This window comes from Erinaceus europaeus, chromosome 10, assembly GCF_950295315.1.
Source record: "Erinaceus europaeus chromosome 10, mEriEur2.1, whole genome shotgun sequence".
NCBI lineage: Eukaryota > Metazoa > Chordata > Mammalia > Eulipotyphla > Erinaceidae > Erinaceus > Erinaceus europaeus.
In genome coordinates, this window is record NC_080171.1 from 58620083 (window position 1) to 58638950 (window position 18868).

The following is an 18868-nucleotide window of genomic DNA, read 5'->3' on the forward strand; positions in this document are numbered from 1 at the left end:
GAAAAGAAAAAAAAATGGCTGCCAGGAACAATGGCTTCATAGCTCTGGCACCTAACGCCAGTGATAACTGAGTGCAATAAAAGTAATAATAAAGAATAACTCCAAGCACTTAAGTGTTCTCTACAGAATTATCTAAATCCTTGAGGTCCTCACACGTGGGCAGTGTGAGGTGAATGTGGCAAAATGAGAAGTGTTTACCCTTACAGTTTTACTTGGTAGGTTTTGGGTAGGGGCCCAACATTAGCAACTGTAACAAAATTCCAGGAGGATACAGCTGCTGCAGGTACAGGGCCACACTTGAAATGCACAGACTAAACCAGGAGGTACTGAGGCCAACTCACCTGTAAGCCAACATGCTCAGATGAGCTCGTAGAGAAAAGCTGAGATTTCTGTATCACAAATGAAATCTATTCTAAATTTAGACAACTCCATTAAGAATGAATGAAAAAGTAACATGAATGAATCTCTTCAACAAATGGTGTTGGAAAAAATGGGTTGAAACATGCAGAAGAATGAAACTGAACCACTATATTTCACCAAATACAAAAGTAAATTCCAAGCATATCAAGGACTTGGATGTTAGAACAGAACTATCAGATACTCAGAAGAAAATATTGGCAGAACTCTTCCGTATAAATTTTAAAGACATCTTCAATGAAACAAATCCAATTACAAAGAAGGCTAAGGCAAGCATACACCTATGGGACTACATCAAGTTAACAAGCTTCTGCACAGCAAAAGAAACCACTAACCAAACCAAGAGACCCCTCACAGAATGGGAGAAGATCTTTACATGCCATACATCAGACAAGAGGCTAATAACCAGAATATATAAAGAACTTGCCGAACTCAACAACAGGAAAAAAAAAATGACCCCATCCAAAAATGGGGGGAGGACATGGACAGAATATTCACCACAGAAGAGATCCAAAAGGCTGAGAAACACATGAAAAAATGCTCCAAGTCTTTGACTGTCAGAGAAATGCAAATAAAGACAACAATGAGATACCACTTCACTCCTGTGAGAATGCCATACATCAGAAAAGGTAGCAGCAGCAAATGCTGGAGAAGGTGTGGGGTCAAAGGAACCCTCCTGCACTGCTGGTGGGAATGTCAATTGGTCCAACCTCTGTGGAGAACAGTCTGGAGAACTCTCAGAAGGCTAGAAATGGACCTACCCTATGATCCTGCAATTCCTCTCCTGGGGATATGTCCTAAGGAACCCAACACACCCATCCAAAAAGATCTTTGTACACATGTTCCTAGCAGCACAATTGGTAATAACAGCAAAAACCTGGAAGCAACCCAGGTGTCCAACAACAGATGAGTGGCTGATCAAGTTGTGGTATATATACACTGTGGAATACTACTCAGCTATTAAAAATGGTGACTTTACCATTTTCAGCAGATCTTGGGTGGAGCTTGAAAAAAAATCATGTTAAGTGAAATAAATCAGAAACAGAAGGATGAATATGGGATGATCTCACTCTCAGGCAGAAGTTGAAAAACAAGATCAGAAGAGAAAACACATGTAGAACCTGAACTGGAATTGGCGTACTGAACCAAAGTAAAAGACTCTGGGGTGGGTGGGGTGGGGAGTACAGGTCCACCAAGGATGACAGAGGACCTGGTGGGGGTTGTATTGTTATATGGAAAACTGAGAAATGTTATGCATGTACAAACTATTGTATTTACTGTCAAATATAAAACATTAATTCCCCAATAAGGAAATAAAAAAAGGCAACAAAAAATAATAAAATGAAAAATAACATGAAGAAAGCAAATTCCTTTAAAGCAAAAAAAATGGCCATTTAAATTATGAGGTCTGAGTTTCTGTTTAACCCCATCAGCAGCCTGCAGGAAACAACACTTTATGATAGAATTATACAGATTATGAAATTGAGCTGAGAAAAATAATATACTCTCAAATGACATGTTTCTTTATACATGTGGAACCTACAGAACAGTGTACTTATAAGCATAAGTATGATAGGTATCATTTTACCCAGAATCCTAGGAGCACTCCTTCCTAGGAGATCAATTAACAACAAAATGAGACAGAAAATGGGTTGTGTCTCATTAAATCCAGATAAACTAATTTTCCTTGAAGAACTATTATTTTGCCTAATTTTATTTTAATCCACTGCTTCTTTAGAAAGACAATCAGACATCATAATGTATACCTCTAGGAGGAGTAGTATTAACATTATAAAAAAAAGAATAGGAGAAAGGAAGAAGGCAGGAAGGAAAGCAAGAGGGAGAGGGAAGAAACACAAAGAAAAGTAGGTAACTTCTGTCTTTTAAATCTACAAAATCTTAATGTAATTGTTTAAGTATATGAATTCACAGGTAATAAATGCCCCAAGCTTTATTGTCACGTTTCTCTGTTTCCAATATTTTTAAATGAGCATTGCTTTTAAAATAGATACATCAAGCTTTAATGTTTCTTTTTGTAGGGGAGGAGACAGTGAGGGGAAGAGACAGATAGGGGAGGAGACAGATAGTGAGGGGAATAAAGCTTTAATTTTAAAATCTCTGACCAAGTCTATATAGCTAACTTTACTTGAAAAGCTTCAGCATATGAGGCCCCACACTAAAAAGTCTTAATAATCATATCTGTTGTCTCATTTCAATTTGATTAAAAGTTACATTAGGCATGAAATAAATTTTTAACAGTCAAAATTCAAACTCTCACATATGCCTATACAGCACAAAACAGAACTGAAAACCAGCCTGAATAACAATTACTAGTATATCTAATGTAATCCTCCCTTGGAGAACTAGCTGTGTATTTCTGCATTAAACTAATTTTTCACAAAAATCAGCTTGTTTATTAGTATTTTATGAGGAGGATGAGCGCTTTTTTTTTTTCAAGCAGTAACTTGGAAATGAAGATTACAGCATCTTTTAATTTATTACAAGTCATAGAACAGGCTTCGAACCTGTACCTTCAGGGTAGAAATGACAAACTCCTGTACTACACACCACAATCTATTTTTATCCATGCATATTTATGAACAACTCCAGCAGAAAATTGCATTTTTTGGCATACATATACCTTTGATGTGTTCTAGAGGGAAGACTGCTGTATGGGAGAATATTTCACATGTCAATCAGAAAACGTCCAGTGTTATAGCCTACTTACCAGTGACCTGGTCCACAAGAATACGAGAAGTAATAATGCGTCCATATTGTGAAAAAAGCTGTTCCAACTCCTTCTGGGTCATTGTTTTCGGAAGTCCACTGACATACAAATTTGCATCTCTAATAGAAGCTGAACTTGGGCGAGCATAGGAAACCTAGAAAAAGGACATACAATTGAATGTATATAGTCACTTATTTACCTACCTTCAGAAACTCAAAAGACTACCTTAAGTATAACTTTTCCATATGGAACACAAAACAGTATGGGGTCTGGTGTTGGCACACCTAATTGAGTGCATATGTTACAAAGTGTAAGGACCCAAATTCAAACTACTGGTCCCCACCTGCAGGGGCGCAGCTTCTTGAGTGGTGAAGCAGTGCTGCAGGTCCCTCTCCCCTCTATCTCCTTCACTGTAATAACCTGATTGCAATGGGCCAACTCCTTATCCTGAGAATTTAGATTTGATCAAATAATTAAACGCAATCACTTAAAATTATATTTTGTGACTTTTCTGTCAAGCATTCCCCATCTCTAAGAGACAGGGTGCAAAGATTATTAACTACTGTATTTGGGCCAAAGGAAGAGCTCACCAGGTAGGGTGTGTGCCTTGCCATAGGCATAAAAGCTCAGGTTCAAGTCATGATGCTACAAGGAAGTGGTCTATGAAGGTAGTTCAGGAGCTGTGTTCTCTCTTATTGAATGAAAAAGCAGCCCAGGAACAGTGAAATCCATGCAAGGGCAAGAATCAAGCTTAAAAAAAAAAATTCTGAGGAGGTTCCTGGAAGATGGTGGACTGAGAAGCTGCTAGTGGCTTGAGCTCAGACCACATCTTCTGGAAACAGTAGGATTTTCTGCCTTTCATAGGCCAGTCAATAAGGGGTCCTAGCGGTGACACCAAGGAGGTGACTATAACTTAATTTGGGTTAAGAAATAGAGTAGAAAAAGGGAAAATAAATTTTTTTCCTTTTAATTATTAAGCACACCCCCCCCCATAACCAGTCCCTGGGGACCAGCTCCTAGCAAGCTCCACTGCTGAGTTTCTGTCTTTACCAAATTCCTATCCCACCAGGGAGTATCATTCATTCTAAGTCTATACCCTTCTGAAACCTCTGGCCTTTTTCTTTCTAAGTAGTCAAACCCCCACCCCACCTCACACTGCATAGCTAATTAAATAATTAAAAAAAAACTCTTTCCTTTCACTGCTCTTTTTGTTCTTTTTCTTATTTTTTTCATTTTTCTCTCTCTCTCTTTTTTTTTTCTTTTTCTCATTCTTGTCATCCTTTCTTCCTTAATCCTACAGCTTCCAAAGCCACAGGCCCCAGCCCCCACACCACCAAACAGTTGGTTTTTTGAATTCACTGATACACATTTGGGAATCATTTTAGGGAAGAATTCTGACTCAGTGTGGACTCTCACTACAAGTGTCTCTGCTCAACTTCCCTTCCTCCTTTAGCCACCACTAGAATATACAGTGGATAGTAGATTTGCATAACTATTTATTTCAGCTATCCTTGTCTAGTCCTGAGGTTTGGTTTTTTTTTTCTCATTTTTAACAATCAGCTGCCTCTGATCACTAGGTTTGAGGTAATCTGGGACAGGGTTTTTTTTTTTTTTTACCCTGCTCTATTTTATTAATATTATATAAAGGCATATCTCCCCCCCCCTTTAGGTTGATCAGAATTAACTCTTAGGGTATCTTTCATTGCTAGGGTAGTGGGTATATTATCTATTGTGGGAGGAACTTGTCTCCTTATTCCTACCTCCTCTACAGACTTTCCCCTCCCTCCTCCTCCTAGCTAATTAAAAAAATTAAATTAAATTAAAAATAAAGTAATCAAAAAAACCCCTTTCCTTTCACTGCTCTTTAAATACAGATCTTTTTCTTATCTTTTCCCTTTTCTCTCACTTGTCTCTTTTCTTTTTTTTTGTTATCTTGTCATATACTTCTTCCTTCCTTCCTTCTTTGCCTTTATGAATTTGTGAATTATTTGGGGGAAGAAATCTGACTCAGAGTGGACTCTCTATGTGTGTATCTCTGCTCTACTTCCCTTTCCGCTCTTATTACCTCTAGAATATACAGTGGATAGTAGATTTGCATAACTGTCTACTCTTGCTATCCATTCTTTCTTTTTCTCTTTCTTCTTCACTGGGATTTGGTTACTATTTTTTCACGGACTGGAGAAATTGTTTGGCTAACTGGTAGTGATTAAACTGCTTCAATACTTGCTTCAGTTGCTACTGTAATTCCTGAGGTTGGTGAGTGCAACTGTCATAAAGGTATTTAGTACAGTGTTGCTTCTACTCAAGACACAACAGCTGAGGAACAATAGAGCATAAAAAAAGAAACACAGGGAGTCAGGCTGTAGCACAGCGGGTTAAGCGCAGGTGGCACAAAGCACAAGGACCGGCATAAGGATCCCGGTTCAAACCCCGGCGACCCACCTGCAGGGGAGTCGCTTCACAGGCAGTGAAGCAAGTCTGCAGGTGTCTATCTTTCTCTCCTTCTCTTTGTCTTCCCCTCCTCTCTCCATTTCTCTCTATCCTATCCAACAATGACAACAACAATAATAACTACAACAATAAAACAACAAGGGCAACAAAAGGGAATAAATAAATGAAATAAATAAAGAAAGAAAGAAACACATAAATCAAAAAAATGGGTAGATCAAAAACAAATAAAACTGCTACTCCAATGAATGAAGACAAGAGCCCAGAAGAAACTACAAATCAGCCAGAAGTAACCATAGATAAAAAAAGTATGCAAGCATAATAAACTTATTAATCACAGAAATGAAAACAACACTGGAGGAAAGGAATGTCAATATTAGGGAAACAACAGTTGAGACCCCCAAGGAAAATACTGATTATCTTGAGGCAATTAGAGAACTGAAAGCTGAAATAGCTGTAATGAAGAAGCTGAGGCAAGGGAAAGCAGACTAACAGAAGCAGAAAACAGAATTAGACAGAGGATGAGTTAGAGAAAACTAAGAAAGAGGTGAAAGAGCTCAAAAAGAGATTGAAAGACACGGAAAACAACAACAGAGACATATGGGATGATCGCAAAAGAAGTAACATTCATATAATTGGCCTGCCAGAGGAAGAGAGGAAGGGGAAGCAAACATTCTATAGGAAATAATAGAAGAAAACTTCCCAGACCTGAATAACAGAAAGGATATCAAGGTTCAAGAGGCCCAGAGAGTACCAAACAGAATCAACCCAGACCTGAAGACACCAAGACACATCATAGTCACAGTGACAAGGAGTAAGGATAAAGAAAGGATCCTAAAGGCTGCAAGAGAGAAACAAAAAGTCACATACAAGGGAAAACCCATAAGATTATCTGCAGACTTCTCCACTCAAACTCTAAAAGCCAGAAGAGAATGGCAAGATTTCTATCGAGCCCTGAAAGAAAAAGGGTTTCAACCAAGGATAATATATCCTGCTAGACTTTCATTCAAACTAGATGGAGGGATCAAAACCTTCTTAGACAAACAACAGTTAAAGGAGGGAACCATCACCAAACCGGCCCAGAAAGAGGTTCGAAAAGACCTCTTATAAACAAGAACACCACTATAATACTGGCAATATATCAGAGCAAACAAAAAAAAAATTTTTTTTTGAACAATGGCACTACAATACATTAAACTCATAATATCAATAAATGTCAATGGCTTAAACTCACCCATCAAAAGGCACAGAGTTGGGGGATGGATCAGAAAACATAACCCAACCATATGCTGCTTGCAAGAATCCCATCAGTCACAACAAGATAAACACAGACTTAAAGTGAAAGGATGGAAAACTATCATACAGGCTAACGGACCACAAAAAAGGGCAGGAACAGCCATTCTCATCTCAGATACGATAGATTTTAAATTAAATAAAGTAAAAGATAGACAAGGACATTACATAATGAGTAGAGGATCAATCAGCCAAGAAGACTTAACAATCATTAACATCTATGCACCCAATGAGGGACCATCTAAATATGTCAACCACTTAATGAAAGAATTTCAAAAATACATCAATAGTAATACAATAATAGTGGGAGACTTGAATACCCCACTCTCACACTTAGATCAACAAAGCAGAGAACCAACAAAGATACAAGAGAATTGAATGAAGACATTGACAGACTAGACCTCTTGGACATTTTCAGAGTCGGTCACCCCAAAAAACTGGAATACACCTTCTTTTCAAATCCACATAACACATACTCAAGGATAGACCACATGTTAGGCCACAAAGACAGCATCAATAAATTTAAGAAGATTGAAATCATCCTAAGTATCTTCTCAGACCACAGTGGAGTAAAACTAACATTTAACAACAAACAAACAATTATTAAAAGGCACAGAATTTGGAACCTAAACAACATACTACTTAAGAACCACTGGGTCAGAGATTCACTCAAGCAGGAAATTCAAATGTTCCTGGAAACAAATGAAAATGAAGACATAACCTATCAAAATATTTGGGTCACAGGTAAAGCAGTACTGAGAGGGAAATTTATAGCCATACAATCACATATTAAACACCAAGAAGAAGCTCAAATGAACAACCTTACTCCACACCTCAAGGACTTAGAGGAAGAGGAACAAAGGAACCCTAAAGCATTCAGAAGGACAGAAAGCACTAAAGCTAGAGCAGAAATAAACAACATCAAAAATAAAAGAACCATACAAAAGATCAATGAAGCCAAATGTTGGTTCTTTGAAAGATTAAACAAAATTGACAAACCCATAGCCAGACTCACCAAACAAAAAAGAGAGAAGACTCTAATAGAATTGTAAATGATGGAGGAGATATCACAACGGACACCACAGAAATCCAGAGAATCCTGTGAAACTTCTATGAAGAACTATACGCCACCAAGCTAGAGAATCTGGAAGAAATGGAACAATTCCTAGAAGCATATGCCCTTCCAAAACTGAACCAAGAAGAACTACAAAATCTAAATGCACCAATCACAGACAAAGAAATTGAAACCGTTATTAAGAACCTCCCCAACAACAAAAGTCCTGGACCAGATGGCTTCACAAATGAATTCTAAAAAACTTTCAGGAAAAAGTTAGAACCCATACTTCTTAAGCTTTTCCATAAGATTGAAGAAACAGGAATACTCCCTTCCACCTTCTATGAAGCCAACATCACCCTGATACCAAAAGCTGATAGGTACAGAACAAAAAAAGAAAACTACAAACAAATATCTCTGATGAACACAAATGCCAAAATATTAAACAAGATCTTGGCCAACCGGACACAGCAACATATCAAAAAGATTGTTCATCACGACCAAGTGGGATTCATCCCAGGAATGCAAGGCTGGTTCAACATCCGTAAGTCAATCAATGTCATTCACCACATCAATAAAAGCAAAGCCAAAAATCACATGACAAAATCCAACACCTATTCATGCTCAAAACTCTACAGAAAATGGGAATAGATGGGAAATTCCTCAAGATAATGGATTCTATATATAGCAAACCTACAGCCAACATCATACTCAATGGACAGAAGCTGAAAGCATTCCCCCTCAGATCGGGGACTAGACAGGGAATGTTCACTGTCACCGTTACTCTTCAACATAGTATTGGAAGTTCTTGCCATAGCAATCAGGCAAGAGAAAGGAATCAAAGGAATACAGATTGGAAGGGAAGAAGTCAAGCTCTCACTATTTGCAGATGATATGATAGTATACATAGAAAAACCTAAGGAATCCAGCAGAAAACTACTGGAAGTTATTAGGCAATATAGCCAGGTATCAGGCTACAAAATCAATGTACAAAAATCAGTGGCATTTCTTTAAGACATCCCGAAAGCACTCCCATTTACTGTTTCAGCAAAATCAATCAAATACCTAGGAATAAAGTTGACCAAAGAAGTGAAAGACTTGTATGCTGAAAACTATGAGTCGCTACTCAAGGAAATAGAAACTAATAACAAGAAATGGAAAGATATCCCATGCTCATGGACTGGAAGAATAAACATCATCAAAATGAATATTCTCCCCAGAGCCATATACAATTTTTTTTTTAATTTATTTTTTATTTTTTCCTCCTCCAGGGTTATTGCTGGGCTCGGTGCCTGCACCATGAATCCACCGCTCCTGGAGGCCATTTTTTTCCCCTTTTTGTTGCCCTTGTTGGAGCTTCGTTGTGGTTATTATTATTGCCCTTGTTGACGCATTTCGTTGTTGGATAGGACAGAGAGAAATGGAGAGAGATGGGGAAGACAGAGAAGGGGAGAGAAAGACACCTGCAGACCTGCTCAACGCCTGTGAAGCGACTCCCCTGCAGGTGGGGAGCCGGGGGCTCAAACTGGGATCCTTACGCCGGTCAAGCGCTTTGCGCCACATGCGCTTAACCCACTGCGCCACCGCCCGACCCCCGCCATATACAAATTTAATGCAATACCCATCAAAGTTCCATGAAGCTTCTTTAAGAGAATAGAACAAACACTACAATCATTTATCTGGAACACCTAGAATAGCCAAAACCATCTTCAGGAAAAGAAACAGAAATGGAGGCATCACCCTCCCAGACCTTAAACTATATTATAAAGCCATCATCATCAAAACAGCATGGTACTGGAACAAAAATAGGCACACAGACCAGTGGAACAGAATTGAAAGCCCAGAAATAAATCCCCACACCTATGGACATCTAATCTTTGATAAGGGGGCCCAAAGCATTAAATGGAAAAAGGAGGCTCTCTTCAATAAATGGTGCTGGGAAAACTGGGTTGTAACATGCAGAAGGATGAAAATGAACCACTTTATCTCACCAGAAACAAAAATCAACTCCAAATGGATCAAAGACCTAGATGTTAGACTAGAAATAACCAAATACTTAGAGGAAAACATTGGTAAAACAGTTTCCCACCTACACCTCAAGGACATCTTTGATGAATCAAACCCAATTGCAAGGAAGACTAAAGCAGAAACAAACCAATGGGACTATATCTAATTGAAAAGCTTCTGCACATCCAAAGAAACTATTAAACAAACAAAGAGACCCCTCACAGAATGGGAGAAGATCTTCACATGCCAGACATCAGACAAGAAACTAATCACCAAAATATATAAAGAGCTCAGCAAACTTAGCACCAAAAAAGCAAATGACCCCATCCAAAAATGGGCAGAGGATATGAACAAAACATTCACTACAGAGGAGATCCAAAAGGCTAACAAACATATGAAAAACTGCTCTAGGTCACTGATTGTCAGAGAAATGCAAATTAAGACAACACTAAGATACCACCTCACTCCTGTAAGAATGGCATACATCAAAAAGGACAGCAGCAACAAATGCTGGAGAGGCTGTGGGGACAGAGGAGCCTTTTTACATTGCTGGTGGGAATGTAAATTGGTACAGCTTCTGTGGAGAGCAGTCTGGAAAACTCTCACAAGGCTAGACATGGACCTTCCATATGATCCAGTAATTCCTCTCCTGGGGTTATACCCCAAGGACTACATAACACCCAACCAAAAAGAGGTGTGTACTCCTATGTTCATAGCAGCACAGTTCATAATAGCTAAAACCTGGAAGCAACCCAGGTGCCCAACAACAGATGAGTGGCTGAGAAAGCTGTGGTATATATATATACAATGGAATACTATGCAGCTATCAAGAACAATGAACCCACCTTCTCTGACCCATCTTGGACCAGAGCTAGAAGGAATTATGTTAAGTGAGCTAAGTCAGAAAGATAAAGATGAGTATGGGATGATCCCACTCATCAACAGAAGTTGACTAATTAAAAGCAGGACCTGACCAAATTGTAAGTAGGGCATCAAAGTAAAAACCCTGTGGTGAGGGGTAGACATGCAGCTTCCTGGGCCAGTGGGGGGTGGGAGTGGGTGGGAGGGATGGGTCACAGTCTTTTGGTGGTGGGAATTGTGTTTATGTACACTCCTAGTAAAATGTAGTCATATAAATCACTAATTAATACGAGAGGGGGAAAATTAATTGTATATCTTGAAGATTTTCAAAACACAAACTGAATCTTTTCAATATATAGGCTGTGTAATTGATATGCAGACTCTCTCAAAGCCTAGACCAAGTAGATCAGAAGCAACCAATAGCACAGCTACATACAAGATACTGGGTACTGTATAGCAAACCCTAACAAAAGGACTTTTCAAAGTTAACCCAATTACCATATAATGTGATGATAACATTAACTATTGATTGTCTTTTTGAACCCTAAGACAGCAGGAACCTCACATCTCCACTATAGAGCCTCTACTTCCCCCAGTCCTGGAACCCTTGGGTAGGGCCCACTTTCCCGTATGCCTCTCCCAATCTATATCAAATAATATTGCATCTGCCGATCACAACCTAACCAACACAACGATTGCCACCTCAACATGCTTCTCTTCAGACTGTGTCCAGAGACTTCACATGTGGAATGACAACCCTTCAGCTTCATTACTCGGGTGAGACCTTTCCTTTCATAGTATACTCTAATTCTATCTCAGGTGGTTCACTTTCTAACAAAGTCCCAAAACCTAGATATACACCAGTTTCTGTAAGAGAGCATATGTTCACACGTATCCGTAAACTACTGCAAAATAAATACCTGAAAGTAGAAGTACACTAGAGTTTGCAGTGAGTACCCCCCTAACACCTCCTCTCCAGTATTCCAAGATTTGGGTCCATGATTGCTCAACAATTTGTTTGGCTTCGCATGTTAACTCTCTTTTCAGTCACCAGGTTCCAGATGTCATCAGGATGCCCGGCCAGGCTTCCCTAGACTGAAGACCCCACCAATGTGTCCTGGAGCTCTGTTTCCCCAGAGACCCACCCTACTAGGGAAAGAGAGAGGCAGACTGGGAGTATGGGCTGACCAGTCAATGCCCATGTTCAGCGGGGAAGCAATTACAGAAGCCAAACCTTCTACCTTCTGCAACCCACAATGACCCTGGGCCCATGCTTCCAGAGGGATAGAGAATGGGAAAGCTATCAGGGGAGGGGGTGGGATATGGAGATTGGGTGGTGGGAATTGTGTGGAATTGTACCCCTCCTACCCTATGGTTTTTTAAATTAATCCTTCCTTAAATAAAAAATTTAAAAAATAGGGAAAATAAATTATGACTTATACAATAAAAAAAAAAAAAAATTCTGAGGTATGGGTGGTAGTGCACTTGGCTAAGCACATGTTACATATACCAGGACCCAGGGTCAAGTCTCTGCTACTCAATGTGTGTGTGTGGCGGGGTGGTGATTCACAATCTTTGAAGCAGGACTACAGGTTTCATCTTTCTCTTTCATTCTCTACTACCCCCTCCTCCTCTCAAATTCTTTGTCCTTTCAAACCAAAGTGTTGTGGGGGGGGGGGGGCACCAAGGCCACTGGGAGCAGTGGATTAGTCAATTTGTCATGCAGGCACTGAGGCCCAGTGATAATCTGGTGGCAATAAAATTAAAAAATAAATATATATCCTATTCATCAGTAATAATGGTCTTTTGATTTACACCACAATGTTTTTGACCACCTCTAAATTTCCAGAAATCTAAATGTGAATAAATTCCAGCTCCCATTATCATCCCCTATTGTCTTTTAAATCTTGATTTTCAAGTCTCATTATGGACTTTATCTACCATTTTATGCACCTGTTTCAAAAGTTTCCTATTTTTGAGATATAGTGTTCAAGATTATATAAGAGAGAGAAAATAAGCCCCAGTGAGCTTGTTTATAATTATCACTCTTCCCATAAGCTTCATGAGGGAATGAATTATAGCCGGCTCTCTGCTTGCCATATCCTCAAGTATCTTGGTGTGTGGTAGATGCTACATTGCTTTCTGAGTAAAGTTAATCTCATGTCCCATTGATCATGAGGGTCCACAAAAGCTTATGTATTTAAGTATTTAAGGGGTAGTGATGAAATCAACTAAATTTTGACCCAAATTATGATTGCAACTCTTTACCTATAACATATTTCTGCAGAATCACATGCTATTTTTAACAAAATTCTCTTTGGTTGAACTGTAAGGTCCTCTGGTTTAACTGTAAGGAAAGAAACTTTACAATAACACCCATTCTCCAGCAAATTTGTAGAAACAGTGTATACTGAGTTTAAATTTGGGACTGATTATAAATCAGTGTCATGATAACTTCTACCTGTTCATATCTACCTTTAACCTAGCAAACCTCTGCCTCCCCCACTTTTTTAAAAATTTAAATAACAAGGGACTTTTCATCATGATTTACTATGCCCACAACTCTGTGTTATCTCTGTGTGTGTGTATGCTAATGAGAGAGAAACCAGAGCACTACCCACCATGATTTTTTATCTGATCTTTCTTGTTTTATATGGTACTGGGGATAAAGTCCAGGATCTACACATGTTAAAACATACACTCTTACTAGTGACCTATTTTCTATGCCATGTTTTATTTTGTTTTTTCCAAAGATGTATTATTCATTACTATTAAGTGAAATAGAAACCAAAAGATCTGGGCCAGGGATCAAACCTGGGACCTCATGCATCCTAGCTCTGTGCTCTATTGCTGAGCTATTTCTCCACCCTTTAAGCCAGATTTTATACTAATTTATAAAGATCTGCTGTTCCACTTATGTTAACATTTAATTATCTTATCCTTTATTCAAGAAGTTTGCTCATTAACATTAAAAGTACAATTGTTCCAAGAAGTCACTTTACCACTGTTCTGACCCATAGATACAAGGTATTTGGAAGAATGATGCAGAGATAAGACACTTAACAGTAAAGATTAAGGATTTTAAACACAAATTAAAATTTAGAAACAAAGGTAAATTTCAAGGGATTACCAAAACAAGCTGAATGGCACCTAATCTTGGAATTGCTATTGATGCATATAGTCAAATAATTTATTTATGAATTCAGCAATATGAACAAATTAATACCCAATGTCTTTTCCAAAGTACAATTCTCAATTATCTGAGTAAAGCCAAAAATTCTACCACTTGGATTTCCCTAGATATCTAAAACTCCGGGGATTTCATTTCAGTGGCTGGAAGCTCTCAGCAAGTTAGCTGTGTAGTCTACTCCTGATTTTGTGATTTGAGTGTTCATTAATTAATGAAGTACCACAACTCATTGGCAACAGAGTTAAGTATCTGTTATACATTCTCAAAACTAGGATGTCAACTTCCAGCAACTGATGAAGCAGGTAGCCTTTGCCAAAAATATCATGCTAAGTGAGAGGTAACCCCCCAAAATGGCTAAAACGTAGGACACACTAACCAATGTTCTCGGGCCCAAAATCAGGATTAATTCATTAAAGCTTATGTGAACTTGGGACAAATCCTTTAATTTCTATTGCCACAAAACTGTTCCTTTTATGTAGTTATTAAGAATCATTAATCCTTAATCTACATAAAGTGCTTTATTACAACAAAGTCTAAAAACCCAAGGTGAGAAGATTGTAAATATTATTTACCTCTGAGAGTACAGGTAAATAGGTAGACTCAGACCATTAAAGCTGAGAGTAACCTGAGTGCATTACTGTGTCCCAGAAAATTTTTACTCATGCAGTGATATTCACTGCTTTGAGCATTTCTGGGGTGTGTGGGTGGAGTGTTTTAAAAGTTATCCTAAAATATATTTAGGAAAATGGATTTATAATTAGCGCTTATATAAAAGCTTTAGAAACGTACTTGGGTCAGTTATGTTGTCTTTTTTTGTATTTTGTTTTTCTGTTCTGCTTAAAGTCAAGTTGTCACTTCACCTTGCTTCTTTAGAATTGGCTACATTTTCTCTTCTCATTTTCTGTCCTTAAGCTCTGGCCTTTGAGGCTTTGATCCAGAAAAGAAAGTCCCTCTCAAGTAGCTAATTCTTAGAGATAGTAAATGATTCCTTTAAAAGCATGCTTTTGATATATAAACAAACCAGTCAAAAGTCTGCATGTCTATCTCACTTTAATAGCTCTCACTAAGTCATTATCCTCTCTGACAAAATAACTCCAGGCCAATGCACCAGGAAACTACCCCAACAGCCCAGAGTTCTCCAAAATCACTCATACTATTCAATCTTAAACTTTCCCTTCTATTACAACCCATTAAGGGCTGTGGGCCATGCTCTCTTTCTCTTAGCAATTCCTGGGGCTTCCCCACAAGATTCTTCATGACATGTTGGGCCTCCTGCTTCCAGGAATCTGAATAGAAATTTATTTTCCATAATAATCATTTGTACATTTGCATGTCTTACAATATGAGATTAAAAGAAGTCATCAGGTGAATTTTTAGAATACCCCAAATTGAAAGGGGTCACACAGTAACAAAGATCAAAACAGTACTTTTTAATAACTGACTCCTTTCACCATCAACATGACAGAGATGACTAGATAATATATAAAGTCATCTTGACAAATAATATATTCATTAGGCTTATGTTTAGGGGCACGTGAGATGTTTACTATTGGCAAAGTGTATTCAAATACATTATCTAATCAAGTAGACAAAGTACATGTTGGTATTTTATAGATGAGAAAAACAAAGTCAATAAGCTGCCTAAAATTATATAGAAGTGTTGATTCTGGATTCAAATTTTGATCTTCTAAGTCATGTTTCTGTCTCCTTGTTGAGTTTCCTTCCACAATACCACATTATAGTAACTAGTACATCAATCCACTGGTGATGAGAGTTTGGAAAATATCAGTCTCATGGTTGCATAACATACAGTGAAACTGAGCATAAACTGCAGAAAATAGGATGGAAAAAGATTAAGTCAAATTTTATTTTATTTTTCCATTAATCTTTATTAAAAGTGACCCCCCACACACACACACCAAAAGCAACAAAATAAAGACAATCTCAATTGAGATTAACTGGAGAAATGGCACATCATAATTAGACTTTGAAACTAGCTTTATTACCCTCAAATTCTTAGAATGTAATTAATGAGCAAAGCTCTCCTAACCCCAGCTTCTACTTCCAGGAAATAAAGATGTAAGAATAGGAATCTGTCCTCTTCCCATAGCAGCATGCTATGTCTAACCCCTATACTTTTATTGTGTCTAAAAGCACTCTTCTTCCCAGGCTCCATTAAGGGTATCACTATCACCAATATCCTCTCTTCCAAGAGAAGGAAAATGCTCTTTTCCTTTGTCTACCTCAAAGAATTATAAACAGGAAATATGCACAGAAAAAACTAGGAGGGAGACTTGTGAGATATGGACTTAAGAATTCAGTGTTTTCCAGATCAAAACTGTCTGGCAATTACCAGTAGCCATTCTCATTCTTATTTTTCTGTACATTTACATTTATGCCTCATCTTCACACCCATGAGAGAATCATTCTTGGGCTATCTTTAATCTCCAAGTATTTAAGTCCACCTCTGTAGTTCTACAAGACCAAAAATTCCTTAGAAGACTCAGGAGATGGTTTTGATTTGTGGAAAATGCTGTACTAGAAATACTGCAACGCAATGAGCCTTCAGCATAAATCCCAGTGAGGTCAAATTAGCTTTACTGTCACCAAGTGAAGGCTGGTTTTCCAATCTATAATAGATTCACTGGATTAAATATATGGGCTTAGATTTGAAATCTTCACTGCCATTTAAACAGGTGAATATTTAATGCCTGAGGAGCCAAGGTTATGAAATGTCAAAACTACTAAGTGAAGGATCTAATTTAAAAGGCAGCCCAAGAGCCTGCAATTTAAATATTTAAAGATGATACAGGGAGTACAACACTGAACACCACATCTACTCCAAAGATAGCAATTTAAAACTCAGGTTTATTCTGGGATTTCTCACAACCCTACAAGTGATATAATAAACAAAGACAAGCAATACTAAGATTACTTGAGGGAAAAGACAGGAGGCAGTTAGAAATACTAGGCAAATAAATACACTAGCCAATGGCTTTTGACAAGTGGTATCAGACTGGACAAAATAGAAATAAAAATCGATTCATCAAAATAATTAGGGCTTAGAAATGAAACAGTTGGATATTTAGGAGATTCTTCTTATACTTACATATATAGATATATGTATATATATATATATATATATTCACATATACATATATATTCATATAGCCTTTTTGTAGTTCTCCAGCAACTAAAACTAATACTTTAAATATTCAAGAATAAGTAACAAATAGTAAGAATCAACTATAACACATAAGTAAATGAAAATACAAATTTAAATGATCAAACGTATTTTATGAGTAAGAATCTATTATACCCACATACTAAAGTTTCCATTTCTAGTAGATTATTTTCAATACAAGTCCATCACAATCTTTTGTTAAAAGATACAATCCTTTCTGTGATTCATTAACAAAAAGATCAGTGACTGTACATCAATACCAACAGATTAAAGTAACATAGTCTATAAGTGAACTAAGCAGTTGCTTCTTTATATTAAACTATAGACATTTCAAAAATCTCCCATTGGTAAGATCACCACTGAATAACTTCTATCACTTGTCAATTATTGACCCAGGACTACAAACATTAAACCTAAAGTACTATATACACTTGGCACTTCAGATGTCTTTTCTTTAATGTCACAATTTCTTCAGATAAAAGGAGTATACAAAGTCCTATTTTAACAGTTATGCTCATTTTATCTAAGAGCTAATTACTATTCATATAAGAAATGGAATTTTCATGTAACTGTCTGAAAATGACACTATCACTAAATAAAAGCTAGCTCTGTCTCTGATAGGGAAGTAGCATCAAGGCTGCAGATATAGGTAGTTACAGTGGGCCCTCCAGTAGAGCTTAGAAGCACAAAGGAAGTGATCTCTAGCCACAATTCAGGCCACATACCTCAAAATCCATCCAAAAGGGCGATATGTACTTTCATCTAATTCTAAATGCACTATCCTGCCAGCAACAGGTTTCAAATACTTATCACAGCATATACATATTAGTTTACGATGAAGGTTTGTGTACAGGCAAGTGTGTCTCATAAGGGGTTACAAATGAGTAAATCTGAAAGAACAGAGCATATATAAGCCTTAAGTCCATAACGGTAGAGAATGTTCCATCCTCTGAAGGGAGGCTGGATAACATACTCTATCTACAACCTGAGGAAGATGGGTCCTGAAATTGGGGCCGCTTGGAACATTCCTACTCATGACTACAGAATTTGAGCTCAGAACTACAGGGATGTAGAGGTTACCAAGGCTCCTAAGCTGAATATGGGCCACAGACCAAATCGATGGGCTCTACAGTCAACAATATTCATACACCTTTCCCATATTTGGGAACTACTCTCTTCCCCGATACAGCTTTCTAGTCTTTTCCAGCCATGACCTCATCTTCCCAGACAATAACTTGGGTCCACCTGCATATCAGAGATCAGGCTCAGGAAAAACTAGTATAGCCATGGGCCCCTTAGAATATAACTAAAATAGGCCTACTAGTTATCTTCAAAACAGAGACCCCAAATCTCCATCTGAACTATTTCAGCCTTTAGGTTCATGATTAGTCAACAATTTGTTTGGCTTTATATGCTAACTCTTCTTTCAGCCACCAGGTTCCAGATGCTACTATGCCAACTGACGGCCCCACCAATATGTCCTGGAGCCCCACTTCTCCAGAGCCCTGCCCCACTAGGGAAAGAGAGAGGCAGGCTGGGATTATGGATCGACCTGTCAATGCCCATGTTCAGTGGGGAAGCAATTACAGAAGCCAGACTTTCCACCTTCTGCATCCCACAATGACCCTGGTTCCATACTCCCAGAGGGATAAAGAATAGGAAAGCTATCAGGGAAGGGGATGGGAT

General features: G+C 38.0%; 1 protein-coding gene across 21 annotated transcripts in view; it reads right to left on the bottom strand.

Annotated features, from left to right (window-relative positions):
* The window catches only part of ELAVL2 (ELAV like RNA binding protein 2), a 199215-nt gene that overhangs the window by 19116 nt on the left and 161231 nt on the right, over positions 1-18868 (bottom strand). For all 21 annotated transcript variants that reach the window (XM_060199653.1, XM_060199650.1, XM_060199656.1 and 18 more), the window contains one exon: positions 3146-3299. In XM_060199653.1, the coding sequence (XP_060055636.1) occupies positions 3146-3299 (154 nt within the window). The remainder of the gene's footprint in view (positions 1-3145; positions 3300-18868) is intronic.